The 15,177-nt window shown below is 39.4% G+C and overlaps 1 protein-coding gene across 8 annotated transcripts; it reads left to right on the top strand.

Moving 5' to 3' along the window:
• Positions 1–4,718: 4,718 nt before the first annotated feature.
• On the top strand, positions 4,719–14,416 carry LOC129847391 (SKI family transcriptional corepressor 1 homolog-B-like). 8 transcript variants are annotated; one of them, XM_055915165.1, is made up of 9 exons: positions 4,719–5,786; positions 6,885–8,631; positions 9,488–9,575; positions 9,665–9,763; positions 9,963–10,031; positions 11,091–11,165; positions 11,609–11,683; positions 12,365–12,430; positions 12,784–14,416. In XM_055915165.1, exons 2-9 carry the CDS (start codon positions 6,895–6,897, stop codon positions 12,879–12,881), a joined length of 2,307 nt encoding a protein of 768 aa, XP_055771140.1. In that variant the 5' UTR covers positions 4,719–5,786; positions 6,885–6,894; the 3' UTR covers positions 12,882–14,416. The 8 variants fall into 8 exon arrangements, with proteins under 8 accessions (XP_055771140.1, XP_055771141.1, XP_055771144.1 ...); XM_055915166.1 differs by having other exon boundaries at positions 12,787–14,416; XM_055915169.1 differs by having other exon boundaries at positions 11,620–11,683; positions 12,784–12,877.
• The last annotated feature ends 761 nt before the right edge of the window (positions 14,417–15,177 follow it).

Consider the following 15,177-nt stretch of genomic DNA (forward strand, 5'->3'; position numbering starts at 1 on the left):
AGGATAAAACAAAAGTTTATGTATTTTGCCCTCTGAGTCAGATTTTTAATCCTGGGCATTTCAAGACAACTAAGGACCAGTGTTTTTTGTTTTTGCACCGAGTTAAGACAGATGCCCTTGGGTGAAAATGCCAATAAAAAATGTTGAGCACAGCCTGAAGTGAGGGCGTCTTTGCCTGCAAAGACAGAACGTTGGCGGAGTAGTTTTGCCATCCCTCTGCTGGTTTTGGTCTGTACCTGTGGAACTAAGAATATTAGGAACACTGCCCTGCAAAGGGGTACTGTTCTTGAGACGTTAAACCACGTTCGACCCAGGGAAAGCAGGTGTGTGGAGACTCAAGCTAGCTGTTAGCTAGCTACTTATCAACTTCATCATCTGCATCCCCATTACAACATAAGGCCACAGCAAAGTGTTTGCATATTGTCAATAATTACAGTCTAGCACCGTGGTTCCCAAACTGTGGGTCAGGACCCACTTTGGGTCGAGGCAGGGGTCCAGGTGGGTTGCGGAATTGCATTTTTTTGTGCATTCCACAAATACATTTTTGTGATAGAAAAATGCTTTAAGTGTAAGTTTAAACCACTAAAACTAACTAGAAAGTATGCAGAAAAGATAATGTACTATATATTTTAAAATTATAGCCTATGGCCTTTGAGAACTTACAATCAACCAAATAAAATCTAGACAATCGCCATTGATTTTGTTATAATGTTTGAACACAAGAACACAGCATTAGTCATGTCAAAATGTGTAGAATTGCAGGATATGAGTGCAACTGCTAAATGTTCTCTCAGCTCCATGGCGAAATGTATAGAATTGGAAAAAATGTGGCTTTAAAACTGCAACATTTTATTTCAGCTCCATGACTAAATGTGTAGAATTGCAGGAAGTGTGCAATTCTCTTCACTGCCAAAATTATATATTTTTAGGCTGTATATTTTTTGCACCAGGGTCACAAAAGACAATGTCATTGGTGGGTCAAGAAGCCAAAAAAGTTTGAGAGCCCATGGTCTACTTAGTACATGGTGGGATCATTAGAAAGACCAACATCCAACCAACCATCTGGAGGACCTTGTTACCAGGGCCCCCTCCTCACCCCCAGGATAGCTCTCAGGGCCTTTAGGGAACTCAAGCCCCTACACCACAAAGGCACAAGTAAGTAAGTAGACTATGTACTGTAAGTATCCAACCCAATCATGTTTTTTTCGCAGCATAAAAGTGGGATGTCGGTGCAGTAATAGATTGTTAGTAGAGTTGGTCACAACTGATGAGGTCTCAAGTGACTCTATCCACTCCCTCTCTCTGCTCTGATGATTATCCATTTTGTGTGGATTCAAATGTACCCATGCAGATAATCAATTTGATAAACAGCCTACTTTTTTCTAGGATTGTTTGGAAATTGATAAAGTCTTCGAAATGAACATTTGATACCATGCAAATTGTTTACTAAATAGAAAGAGTAAAACATGATGTATAGCGATGTTAAATGTTGACCTATTGTCTGATGAAAACGTGGATGCTCAATCTCGTTTTACCATCAACATCCCCGTTGGGATATTGACCGGGTTTTGTTTGGAGATGCGTCTCCATTTTACTCAATCCCGGGCCTTAATATTCCCATTTGCCACCGAGGCACGCGCCCTTATTGTATCGCCTGGTGACCTTTTTACAGAGCAGTCCAAGTTGATTAGCACATCAGGTCAGACAATAGGCGTCGGCGCTGTGCTCCGCCATTACCCGGATCCCTTTATCAATGTCCAGTAATTAAAATGTCACCGTTTAATTTTCGAGTCAACGCGTTCCTCTTGGAGCAATCTTTTCCCAATAAAAAGTGTAATCGAAATGCTCTTTTCACTTGAAACCAAAAGGACTCGGGGAGCCCATTTAAGTGTAGCCTATCAGCACAGGGAGATCAATATGTAAGAAGCGGATTGATTGGCTTCTAAAATGGAATGTATAGGGGTCACGGTTTTATAGGGTGCTGATACAACTGTTAATTATAGAACATTCGCTCTCGATCGGTTCTGTTATTAAACTTCTCCTGAATTAGGCACATTTGATTTATGTGACAATCTTTTCCACTTGGAACTTGCTTTAAGGCCATGAAGGCTTTTTACCTAAAGGACTGATTTACCTTGAATTAAATGTTTAATATAGCCTACTTTTATTTATTCTTTTGAAATGCCTCTAGAAGTAGATTTGATTGAAATAAGAGTTAGTTAAGTGTATGTTAATAGACAATCAGAAAACATGTAACTAGTATCAGTAAGTAAACTGGAACCTATGTCTCGTTTGCGTTAATAGACCATGAGCCTATATGTGTTTTTATTCTGATTCACTCCAAGCTTAGCAGAGTGTACACTGGACCAGCCTATGTTAGTCAAAATATAACATTGATCAACGCTTAGATTGCCATATGTTGCCTAGCGTAATTTCTCAATTTTACGAAGTGTAGACCTATACCTATTTCGTAGGCTACATTGTGGTCATGGTTTAGCAGCGAACTCTAATTCATCGGCATATATATATAGATCACTTTAATGGAATTATAGTTTATTCAGATTAATTCATGTTACATTTAATCAAGTTGTCAAATATACGTGTGTGGTCCCTTTTCGGGTTAGCACCAAGAACATAGATGGAGCCGCACCAGCCTCTGAAGATGTCTCACCTCCAATTTGGCTATTGGCACTCTCCGAACCACCGTAGAGCGCGAGGAGAGATGCTACTTGTTATTAATGCCTTCATTCATACACCCGTATAGGCGAAGCCCCTTTTAACTCCTCTCTGTTTATGATCTGTTGTTGGCTACTTCAATATATGATAGAGTGCAAATAGTAGCCTAGCCTACTCTGGTCTATATATGTATGTCACTCACATCCTAATTCATTATTTACTGTCATTTTAGTGTAGGTTGTTACCATGTCTGCCATTTGCTGTGACAAAATGTGGGATTTAAGTTTATTTTGGTCACATTGGTTTATGAAGGAAAATAACTTTCCAATAATGCATCGAAAACTGGAATACAGGCTACTTGGTGTAGCCTGCTCTTATGTTGTAGCCAAAGTTCATGTTATTGAAGTGATAGAATAAAGAATGTCACCTGTCAATATCTAATCTACCCATGTATTAAATATTACATTACGTTCACCTTCTACAGAGTTTGGAATTCTACTGACTTAAACACGGAACGCATTAATATTGTAGCGCAGGTTTGTTTAAACAATTGAATGCATATAAATGAGTCTCAAGGTAATTTACTCTTCGAAAAAAGATCTCATTGATGTGTATCCAACGGTAATAAAGGGCTCGCCTAAAATTACCGCTGAATCCGCTAATTAAAAGCGCTGCTCTCGTGCTGTATACCTGCGCTGAACTCCCGCCTTTAATGAGAGCGTTGTGAGCCACGTGAGCTCACGTTTCTCCGGAATAAGCGGTCACAATGGCGTATTCAGTCGGTGGTCTAAATAATTAAAAACACAGGAATAATTACAGTATAAAATTGTAATTATTGTTGGGCTGCAGGAAAGCCTTTTGATTGTGAAAGACGACACGACGGGACCGGTTCGGGTTTAGGTTTCCTTTTCTATCAATATTGCAGGGAGCCAAACTGACGGTATTTCTCGCTGTCTGACTATGGTGCGTGTGCATTGCATGGAAAACGAAGTCCAACTTTCGAGAATAATTCTCATATTCATCAGCATAATAATGATTAACATTTGAATAGGACAAATTTATGAAGAGACGAATTATTGTCCACGTGCTCATTATAGGCTAATGTTTTGCATGGCTATTTAATAGGCCTACATAGATAGAATTTCTTTTGACATTGTTTTTTTAATAAAGAAACCATAGATGTTTAAGGTCGTGATATCTACGAGACGGAGGGTGTCAATCCCAAAACATCTGGCGCATAACTGTTTTCAGTTCATCTAGACCTAGGTAAGCTATATATGTAGCTAACTCATCCATAATGTAAAATCTAGTTGTCAATGGCAACATATTATGTATAGGCTAATTTATGCTAGGTTTAAAGGGCATAGATGTTCTACTTTAATGGTGTCTGCTTAGCAATAGTTGGCTGGGGGGCGTTTGTGGACGTTATTAACTCCTATTTGATTGTGGTAATTGTTCACATTTTGGCCCGGACAGTTTGATTAATTACATTTTAATCAGTGTCCATTTAGGACAGACAATGTTAGGAATATAGGCTATAGGCATCCAGGCTACATGTGCATTTTAAAATAAGACACAAATAGGTAATTTTAGTAAGTCCTTAAAAAATAAAAACCAAATTGGAAAAACTACTTTTTAAAATACAACAATTCAAACACAACGTAAACTTATGTCATTCAGACTGTACCCAAATGTTGTTCAACTCGTGTATTTAGGCCTACTTGTGCAAATAGTTTAAATGTTATTTTAAACTAAAAAGAAAAGTTTGCATGCCTTTCCTTGAACTTTATGCCCCGACAAGGTATTGATACCTCAGCACAAGGCTTACTGGGGTTAACCGAAGGGCATTGATCAGGTTATGAATAGTTAATATGGTCTTACAGTATTGGATTTCATCACTAACCTCAGCCTATTGCTCTAATATATCACTCTATTTGTAGACGCAATCTGCTCGCACCGTGTCCTGTGTGCTCAACAAATTTGCTTCATTTACTGACAGTTTGGTTCGTGGGTGGTGGGTATTGAGAGAGGGGGAGGGTGTGCAGCAGCATATGACAGTCCCGCCCGAGGCAAGTTATCCGCTCATCTAGGATTCGGTCCATTTTCAATGCAGAATCTAAGAATGCACAGTATGTGATTTAAAACGTGTCCAATTGTTTGACATTCGAACAAAAGCACGCGAGCCTTAAAATTCATGGCGTCTTTACCAGAAGGGCTGGAATTGATTTGCGTGTCCACGAGAAGCAAAACAGATGGTCATGGAACTTGATAAATGATACATTCAGCCATTTTGTTGCCTTCGATTTCATATTCAGTTTTGTCCTAAATTTGCTCGTTTGTTAATACTGGAAATAGTCTATAGGCCTTCATTGGCATTTGGTAGGGACAGTTACTCTCCGATGAAGAGTTGGGATATGCAAAATAAATAAATCATAAAAACATTTCCAATTAGCACATGGGTATAATACACACTTGTACCTACATGTGTGAAATAGGACAAATAAAAGCACGCATCAAATTATAATTATGTCTATTATTAAAATATCGTTGGTCATTAATTGTGTCAATATAGAAATCTATCAAATGCACCTTACTACTTAGCACACCATATTAATGCAATATATATCTATCCATCTATCTTTCTCTTAATGTTTTTTTCCCCCACTTCTATGAAAGATCCACTGAGTAAAGTTTAAATGGATCAAGAGATAGCCTAGTGGCTGTTGTTCCTTCATTGTCCAGGAGATAATATAGTTAAAGAGAAGGAACGCTAAGTGGGTGTGCCTTGCCATCCATTAGTTTAGCGGTCACTTCTTCAGTGAGGAGCGTCGACTGCTGTCTTGAGGAGTGGCGAAGGCTCGAGGACTGCCATGCGGTCACTCTCTCGTGCGCCACTCAGCCCGTGAGAGTCGAAGAGGATGGAAGTCCGTTCACTGTACTGAGACAGAGACAGAGAGATATTAAGCTAGTCTGAACGCTTGGTCCATCCAGCAACAGTATATTTTTATCTCGGACTAGACCTCTGCTTGTGTCGGGGATTTTTGTTCAACTTTTTGATGAAAAGTTGTTTCCTAAGGCTAGGAGTACTGTGTTCTTTTCCAGAAAGAAAGGTAAAGATCTTACTCTTTTCAATTCGTTGTCTTGTGTATTTTCTATTGAAATTTTAATGTCTCATCACCAGTCACAACAGCTTCATATTTGACATGTTTTTCGTAAGTGTTACCTTTAATTTATTTTCCAATTAATATATTATTTTCGGAAGACTTATAGAACATATATTTACAACCGTTGCGCAAAACAAAAAAGATGTGACGGATGTGAGGGAAATATTTGCCTTTTGTAAAAGTCGATTTATTTTATTTTATTGTAGGCCTATAAGCCGTTGTACCTACGTTAATCTAGGGAGACACGCATGCGATGTTTTAATTATATATATGACTAGTCTTTTATTAACAGATCAAATACGTACAATTGAACCCGTGTAATTACCAAGAAAGCAGCTTAGCTGTTCTTTTCCTCTCTGGTAAGCGCATTGGCGCAGCTCAGAGTGTATTTTCCTTCTGCTCTTTTGCGTGTAAGGATCTTATGTAGTTCTTAAGTAATCACCCTCGCCTCTGAGCCGATTTAAAGAGGACAGGAAAAGGTCCCGTCAATAAACAACTAACTGATCATGGATAGCCTTAGTTGGCATAGTCCTACAAAAAAATACAATACAATTAAAAAAAAAAAAATGTAGACACTTAATATTAATATGTCTATACTAAACATGATCGTATAAAATTGAACGTTTATATTAAATTATGTAGACCTATTTTATTTATTAGGCTATTATTTATGTATTTATTTAGAACTGTGTCACCAAAAACGAATAGCTAACTAATCCTTGTCTTTTGTGAATAATGCTGGGTTGAATTTTTTTTTGATTGTTCTATAATAACACTAAGTGTGTAATAATAATAATAATAATAATACTGATCTTCTGCGTTACTTTTAAGACCTTGACCATATTATTATTGCACGAAATGTGCGTGCGTAGGCCTATTGGTAAGATGAATTACAAAGCTATAATTTCATGGACTTTATTTATTTCTTAGGAATGAATTGCAAACAATTTAGAGCTAGTGCATTTTTTTGACAGGAGTTATGCCAACTGTAGGCCTATTTGGTAGTGCAATAGGCTAACCTAAAATTATTTTATTTATTTACAGACTTCCAGGAATGGAGTCGATACCCAATCAACAACCAGCGGGACGAGACTCCAGCTCTTCCCCCAGCTCCAAGCAGGACGTTCAGCCCTTCTCCAGCCCCATCTCCCTGAAGCCTAACCAAGTCAGCGAGACCGCGTTGTATGGAGTGCACATCGTGTCTTTGGTCATAGATGGCCAGGAAAGACTTTGCTTGGCGCAGATATCCAACACATTGCTAAAGAACTACAGTTACAACGAAATCCATAACCGACGCGTTGCTCTTGGAATCACCTGCGTCCAGTGCACGCCCGTCCAGCTCGAGATACTGAGGCGCGCTGGCGCCATGCCAATCTCCTCGCGGCGCTGCGGTATGATCACCAAGCGGGAGGCGGAGAGGCTATGTAAATCATTCCTCGGTGCTCACAACCCACCGAAGCTACCGGAAAATTTCGCTTTTGATGTCTCTCATGAATGCGCTTGGGGAAGCAGAGGTAGCTTCATACCTGCAAGGTATAACAGCTCGAGGGCCAAGTGCATTAAATGCACATATTGTAACATGTATTTTTCCCCAAATAAATTCATATTCCACTCCCATCGCACTCCCGAGTCCAAGTATACACAGCCAGACGCAGCAAACTTCAATTCGTGGAGGCGCCACCTCAAACTAACAGACAAAAGCTCGTCGGATGATGTTGCCCACGCGTGGGAGGATGTTAAAGCGATGTTCAACGGGGGAAGTCGTAAGAGGACGCTACCTATGAGTGGGTCATCCATGTCCTCTCCTTTGAAGTCACATTCCACCAGTAACCCAACCCAAAGAAGTTCCCCTGAGGTACCCCATAAAACGTTGCGCTGTGACGAAGACCGAGGTAGGCCTAACATCAGTCTGTCAAATGGCGTCCGGAACTACCCGGTTATCCCTGTGCCCAGCAAGAGCTTTGGGATGCTTCAAAAGATCCAGCCACCTCTCTTCCCCCACCCGTATGGATTCCCTGCGTTTGGACTGTGTCAAAAGAAGGACGACGGAGTGGGAGAGACAAATAAAACCAACGTTTCGGGTGTCTTTTGGCCAGGAGCAAAGGACAGTATCTATCCCTCTTTCCCGATGTTTTGGCCTACTGCAGGTGGCCTACCGATGCCACCGTATCAACAGTCACCACCCAAACCACCCACAGAGCTCTTAAGTGTCCGACAGAGTGATCTCGAGTTATCGGATCAAAGTGACCGGTGCGCAAACACACCTAAGGATAGCTTTCACGACAGCGAACGGTGCTCCAGCTCACAATCCACCCGGAACGACGAGGATAAATCCGGGGATGAGGCCCGGTCGACGGAAGGACTCCCCACAACTCCACGGAAGATAAATTACATCTCTGCGTTCAGACCTGTGGTGAAAGACGCCGAAAGCATTGCAAAGCTATACGGCAACAGGGACACGTACAGCGGTGTGCGCTCTGGTTACCTATCGCCAGATTTCGTGAGTGAAAGTTCTAGCTATAGGTCTATGTCCCCGGATGTGGATAGCGTGGACGACCCAGACGTTGACGTGGAGTCAAACAGGGCACAAGAGGATGAAGAGTCAGTCCAACTGTCAGTGGAGGACCGTCAGAGTCCCCCGCCCCTCAACTCAGCCCATTCCGGGCCGGAAGATAGTCAAGAGCTGGGGACAAGTCCAGGACCACACCCGGAAGATCCCCACTCCGGGTCCTCTGATGACGAGAGGCAGGGTGGACAGGTGTCAGAGCGCCATGATACACCGGTGTACGAAGTAAGTGTGCCAATGTCCATATGAGTGCTTTGATGTTCAATCTATTTACGCACATGTTTGTAAAATAATTTAGGCATCAATCCATGGAGACTTGTTTGGATCTCATATGAAAATGGGTGATGTTTGGTCTTGTAAATGCATGGGCATAAAGCATGGTCACCATGCTATGTTTAATGTTCCAATTGTCATAGGCCTATGCTATATAGGATGTTGATATGGCTGGCAGCTTTTAACAGTGTGAAGCCTAAACAGTAGGCCAATGTGATGTATTCAACGCGTTTTTGCAAGGGGATTTCATATTTTGGTCAAATGAAGAAGAAAAAAAGCCGCTTATATTAACTATACCCAGGCCTTCTCGCATGACGTTTTATTGTGCTGTTGAAAACCCTGACATTACAGAAGGCTGAGCCTGTTTAGACATACATTGGCAGGTTGGAACAAATATGGAAATTATCTTTTGTTAAAATACATTTTGGCAATGACATTTACAAAAAAGACCATCGTCCCAATATTAAAGAGATTGAGAATGGAGTAGGCCTGTTTTAATAAGGTCGCCGAGTGGGAGCCTAGGCCCGTGTCTTGTCTTTTGTTCTAAAGATAATTGAAGTGGTTCTGTTTTGGAGTGTTTACTGCGAGCCTTGTAGTGTGTTGGGAAAAGGTTAGGCCTGCGCCGGCCTCGTCCTAATGTCAGTCAAACCGCAATTTAGATAGGTGGACAACAATTGAATTACTAACCTATAATTATAAATTGGAGACGTGTCACGTGGGTATATCCGCTCAAAGAATTGCTTGTGAAATTAAGAGAATTATAGATAATTGCAGTTGTATTGACTAATGGCGATGGTTAATTTTGCAGGTGTACACACATGAAAAGGATGGACAAATGCCTTTGAACTGTCCATCTACGTTTGGATCAAAACATAGCAGCCCATTGCAATCGAACGGTAGGCCTATTATCTTGCATAGTACATATTCATGGTATAGTTTCTGTATGCAAATAGGCACGTCGCTTATTACTGTCTGTCTTTATCAGGTGTCCTCCATGTTTCCGACCCACATAAACAACGTTCTCCTACAAGAGAGGACGTTCCACAGGGAGCCTATCAGGACCAAGCAAAGGAAAGCCCAACATGTGAGTCTCTGTGTGCAACTGTGTAAAAGTTTAGTAGGCCTACCATGGTAATACAGACTACTGTATTATATTTTGTTACGAAATTGTTAGCCAAAGGTTTTTCACTTTTTACTGTTGCAAATATGTTAATTTATAACAGAAAATTGAGTAAATTAGATGAATTAATGAGCTGATGCCATCTTTAATATTTCTCTTGCAGGCGATGGGGCGTTACGTCAGCATGACGTCAGTAGGATCCACGAAAAAGATATCGAAAACATGGCTAAAGGTAATCATTTGACTTTTATCAACGATCATTGACATTTGTTCATATTGAAAAATAGTTTCTGAAAAAAAGCCTCATGCAAAACGACCAACAAGTAGGCCTAGCCTCGTTTCAAGTCATTAGATCTCTAAATTGAACAAAGCAAGGTGGAAATCACTAAACATAATAGGCTAATTGTCGGTTCTGTGAATAAAAAAAATCATATTTAGCATTGGATTAACAGAGTTATATTTTAAACATAACGAACACGTGTGAACGCGGCTCTATTTGTAGCTCTACTTCCTCAAAGCCTACCATTTCAACATTCGAAAAAAAACTCTTGTTGTTAATTATACGCCTTTTTATGGAACATGAGAACCATTTTCTATGTTGGTCTTGTGTAGGCTACGACGTGTGGAATCACCAGTCTAATATGTTATACTGGTGAGGTTTTCCCTTCCAATATCTAGGTACTGCACTAACAACATAATACCTAGTATGATCTGTCTAATAATCTATTTTTTTTATTAATCGCTTGATAAAAAAATGTTATGCCTACAGCTTAACACAAGTTTGCACGGTCACGTTTGAATTGTTTTCCATTCGTTAACCTCCTCTAATGTTAAATTATGAGAAACGGAATTGTTCTACTTATTGTAACACGAAATCGTTTTTACACTATTAATATTTTAACGAGCCCAGCCATTAAGCTGCGGCGCTCGAGCCTCTAACCCCGAGGCGATGGAGCTAATTATTTAGCAATACCATGCTTGGAGACACAGTGAGGCTAAACGACTGTTAGCGTTCCAACCATAGGCCTTCTGATAATAGTTATTACGATACTATAGGGAAATAAACCAAGGGAAACATTGTGGTTGTTTTTACCCATAGGCCTGTATTGTATTAGGCCTATAAATGCCTGTAATCAAAATCAAATGCTTTAATTGTTGAACAGGCTATCTAAGATAGGTCTGCAATATATAGGCCTAGTATGTTGAAAGCCACATTTGGAATTTACAGCTTTGCCTATTGCCTTTTTACAACGACGATTATGATAATGGTGATGACCGCTTCGTTTTGCAGAGGAACTTCAGAAACAGCTTGTCGAACAAGTGGAGCTCAGAAAAAAGTTGGAACGCGAATTTCAAAGTTTAAAAGGTAGGACGCTTTATTGTCCTACTGCTTAAACATACACAGAGTCGAGGTGCAGCTGATATGAAAGATTTACATGAGGGGAAACAGGCGCAACTTGATCTCTTAACTTAGTTTTTTTTTTAAATGTAACTTTATTTTTTAAGAGTTAAAGTCATTCACGTTTCCACCATTTTAGCCTGTATCAGAATGAGTTTAAACAGAAAGAGACATACAGCAAACATATTGACTACAATGAAGCAAACATTAGTGGACAGCGGCATGGTGCTGAAATGGAAGTAAATTATTGTTTAGCTTCAAAAGCGAGAGCTGCTCCTGTTTCCCACTCATTGAGGTCTTTATTTTAATATAGTCATATGTCATAATGTTGAGAACCCATTAGGCTTAAATTCTATTATTTGGACTTGCGCACTGTGTTAATAGTAGCCGTCTGCTTGCTCACTATGCAGATAATTTTCAGGACCAAATGAAGAGGGAACTGTCTTACAGAGAAGAGATGGTCCAACAGCTTCATATTGTCCGAGGTGAGTCTCCAGGAAAAATAATCGGAATATGCTAAATGGTCAATGTTTTAATCAATTAAATAATATGTCTCGACTTAAATTGAATGAAATTACCCATATCGTTATAGCATTGACGTTCTAACGTATGAAAACATGCATGTACAAGAACAGTCATATTGACTTTGTTGCTTCCTTGTACCACACAAGAATGAAGAAGGGAAAGTGACACTTGCATAAATTCGGTCATTATAGGATTAGGCTGCATGTCCACAATCTACAAATAATAGCTTAACATTCCTGTAAAATAGTCAACATTTTTCGCAATTTGACTGGAAATTGTCGAATGAACTGCAATAATATCAAACCATAGAGAGATTGATTTCGCTGTGTTTTGCTTGTAAATGTTATTTTCTCCTAAATCACGCACTGGAAAATGTAAAAGGCAGACCATTACGTATCGTCGTATCAGTTACATACAGTAGACGACAACAGCTGATGCCGCCCTTTCACGGATAGACTAGTTCTAGAGTTACTGGAACGCGGTAGTGTAAATACACACTTCAACTACACTAAGAGGTCACTCAAAATACCCCAGGGTGAACTACATAAATTACAGTCATCCATTTCAAAGTTTACAAACCACCGCTTTGTAGCTCAATTATTGCGTTTTTTTTTCTTATTATTTATGTGTTGTTTGCTTAGACACTTTGTGCAGCGAGTTGGATCAAGAAAGAAAGGCGCGTTATGCAATACAACAGAAGCTAAAAGGTAATTTATATGGTCCACAAACAGAACATGTATCCAGTTTCAGTCCATTTGTGAATTAATTCAATGGCTAGCTGGGCAAGAGCATAGCCTTCTAGTGGACTTTGATTATGACTAGTAGTCTTTGTCAAATTATTGTCCAACCGTACCTATGCAAGTGCTACTTTTTATTCTTCGCTAGCATGTGTGTCCTTATGATATGCTAATTCCTAGCTCATTTGATATTGAGCAGAACTACTGTGACATGTAGACTGAACTTAGAGGAAAGGACGAGAGAATACATAGTGTGGATGGAAATACAACAAATACATTTCATCTGCCCAGTGTTTGAAGTGACACATCCCCTTTCTCCCTAGAAGCTCATGACGCCCTGCACCATTTCTCCTGCAAGATGCTGACCCCTCGCCACTGTACTGGAGCCTGTACTTTCAAACCCCCTCTGCTGCCTCCATAATAGACCCCCCCCCCCCCCACACACACACACTGACTCCAGTACAGCTCACTGCAGCCAAAAAGAGAGACACCCACCTCAAGTAGTCACAGTCTCTACGTAACTTCTTGACTTTTGCCCTCCCTCATCAGTCATCCAAGGATTCACAACCTGTGTACACACTCCAGCGCTATTTATTTCACCCAGAAGAAGTGGCTATGGAGGTTAGGAGAACTAGACCTTCCATTGAAAAGAACTCTTGACGATACACCAAGACCAAACGACTGGTCCATTGTATGTGTTGTATTTATAGACAGTTATCAAGTTGTAAAGAGCTCTTGATATGGACACACCAAGTCCCTTTGAATCATAATCCATTGCTCTTTATATATCCCGTATATATATATATATATATATATGTGGAGATGTGCAATGAGTTGTATAATGTGATATTTCATAAGTAACATGAATCCTAGCATTCTTGGGTTGTTTTACCACATGTATGTATGTGTTTTTACATATATTTATTTGTGTTTAAGTTATTCGTTAATCTGTTCTGTCCATCTGAAACATTTAACAATGTATATTATTGATGTAAAGCACTTTAAAAATTGGCAACAATACTACTGATCTGGATAAAGTAAACTCTGTTAGGCATCTAATGTATAGAATACACTTCCTTCTAATGCAGCGTTTCCCAAATGCTTGACCAGGGGGATCCAAAGGTGATGCACCCTGTTAGTTTGTCCTAGCCCTAACACACCTGATTCAAATCAAAGGCTTGATGATGAATTGTTGATTAGTTGACTCAAGTGTGTGAGTGTTGTTACAAAAACTAAAATGTGCACTGCTTTGGGTCCCCAGGACCAGGAAAGGGAAACACTGTTCTAATGGCGCCAACATTTATTCTAGCACTTATTTTCGAAGTAACCAATGACCTTTCAACCTTGAGCTAATTAAAAAGGTTCCATTTGCCTAAAATGTCACACAACAGAACACAAGTCTTTTACAGTGAATAGAATGTTCATTCAGTCTTAACTATGATTGTTTTTAATCATACATAGATACCATGTACAGTATATTCATTATAAAAGGTATATTTCTTCCGTATGGTTTGAGCATTCGGTTACAAGACACACCCAGCTTCTGTTGTACTTAATAAAGGGTTTGAATCCTCGTCAGAACCCTACCATACATTAAATAAACCACAGGCACAGAAACCAAACCTATTTGTTGTGTATTTAATTATGTCATGTAGGCTTTATTTTGTCATGTCAATCCTTTGTGCATGGCAAGACTTATGGGTGGGGAGGAGATTAAAGGAAACCAAGACGCCACGTAAAGAGACTTGAAACTGCCATTTGTGACTGAATTCCATGTTGTGCAGTTGATTTCCGTAACCATTCTTTTTTTTAATCAATTCCAAGCCAGTTGGTTATTTTTTCCACGATATATATGACCTTTAAAAAGTGTTGTTGTGACCCTATTAAGGGCCAATAAGACTCATGTATGTATTATATCAGAAATTAATGTAAAATACGATTAAAAAGTTAATCCTCTTTTTGCCTTGTCTCCTGAATGTCTCTTAATAGGAACGATACTGACACCTGCTGGAACCTTTAAGGAATAACAACCTGATTTAAAATTAATTTAGCGTCCAGGTTGTTTAATTTTTTGTTTTATATCATATCAAACGATTCATTCCATACATGGGCTGTCTCAGAAGTCCAGTCAAGTTATGTTCGACATTCTGTCAGGGGAATAGCCCTGTTTAATAGTGAAATCTAATTATTCTGATGTGAAGCCTAATAGCTATTGATTAAATGCTCTTTAGATGGCCCTCTGTCCCTAGGCACAAGAGAGTAAGAGATACTCACATAATGGCAGTGATGCATGTTGAATATTAATCTTTTTTGACGTTAATTGGTCCCCACATGAAGGCACCTTTTCATTTGAATACTAACCACTCGTGTGTCTATTGTAACATGTTTACACAAGGTATACTGAAGAAGTTGGTGATGAACCGTAGTTTTCATTTTCCTGTTCCATCCACATAAGAATGGCATTGAACACAAGTGATGTGATCATTTTTTGCTGTTGCACATGGTATATTTTAGATCAGGAACACAGTATCGATATGATCATTTATATATTTACTGGCTTGTTAAGCCTCATAATATCACAAACTATTAAACATTTGACTCAACACAACTTCACAAGTTCAACTGCCATTTAAGTGAAATACTGACATAGTGACATTGATTACATCACAATGATTAACAGATACCGTTGAAGTATGATTATTTTTCTGTTTTTATCA

The sequence above is a fragment of the Salvelinus fontinalis genome, unplaced genomic scaffold, assembly GCF_029448725.1.
Source record: "Salvelinus fontinalis isolate EN_2023a unplaced genomic scaffold, ASM2944872v1 scaffold_0820, whole genome shotgun sequence".
In the NCBI taxonomy this organism is placed as follows: Eukaryota; Metazoa; Chordata; class Actinopteri; order Salmoniformes; family Salmonidae; genus Salvelinus; species Salvelinus fontinalis.

Coding starts and splice junctions, on each gene's coding strand:
- LOC129847391 (XM_055915165.1), top strand. CDS start 6,895: ATGGAGTCGATACCCAATCAACAACCAGCGGGACGAGACTCCAGCTCT. Junction 8,632..9,487: donor ATGATACACCGGTGTACGAA/GTAAGTGTGCCA, acceptor TTAATTTTGCAG/GTGTACACACATGAAAAGGA. Junction 11,166..11,608: donor CGAATTTCAAAGTTTAAAAG/GTAGGACGCTTT, acceptor CTCACTATGCAG/ATAATTTTCAGGACCAAATG.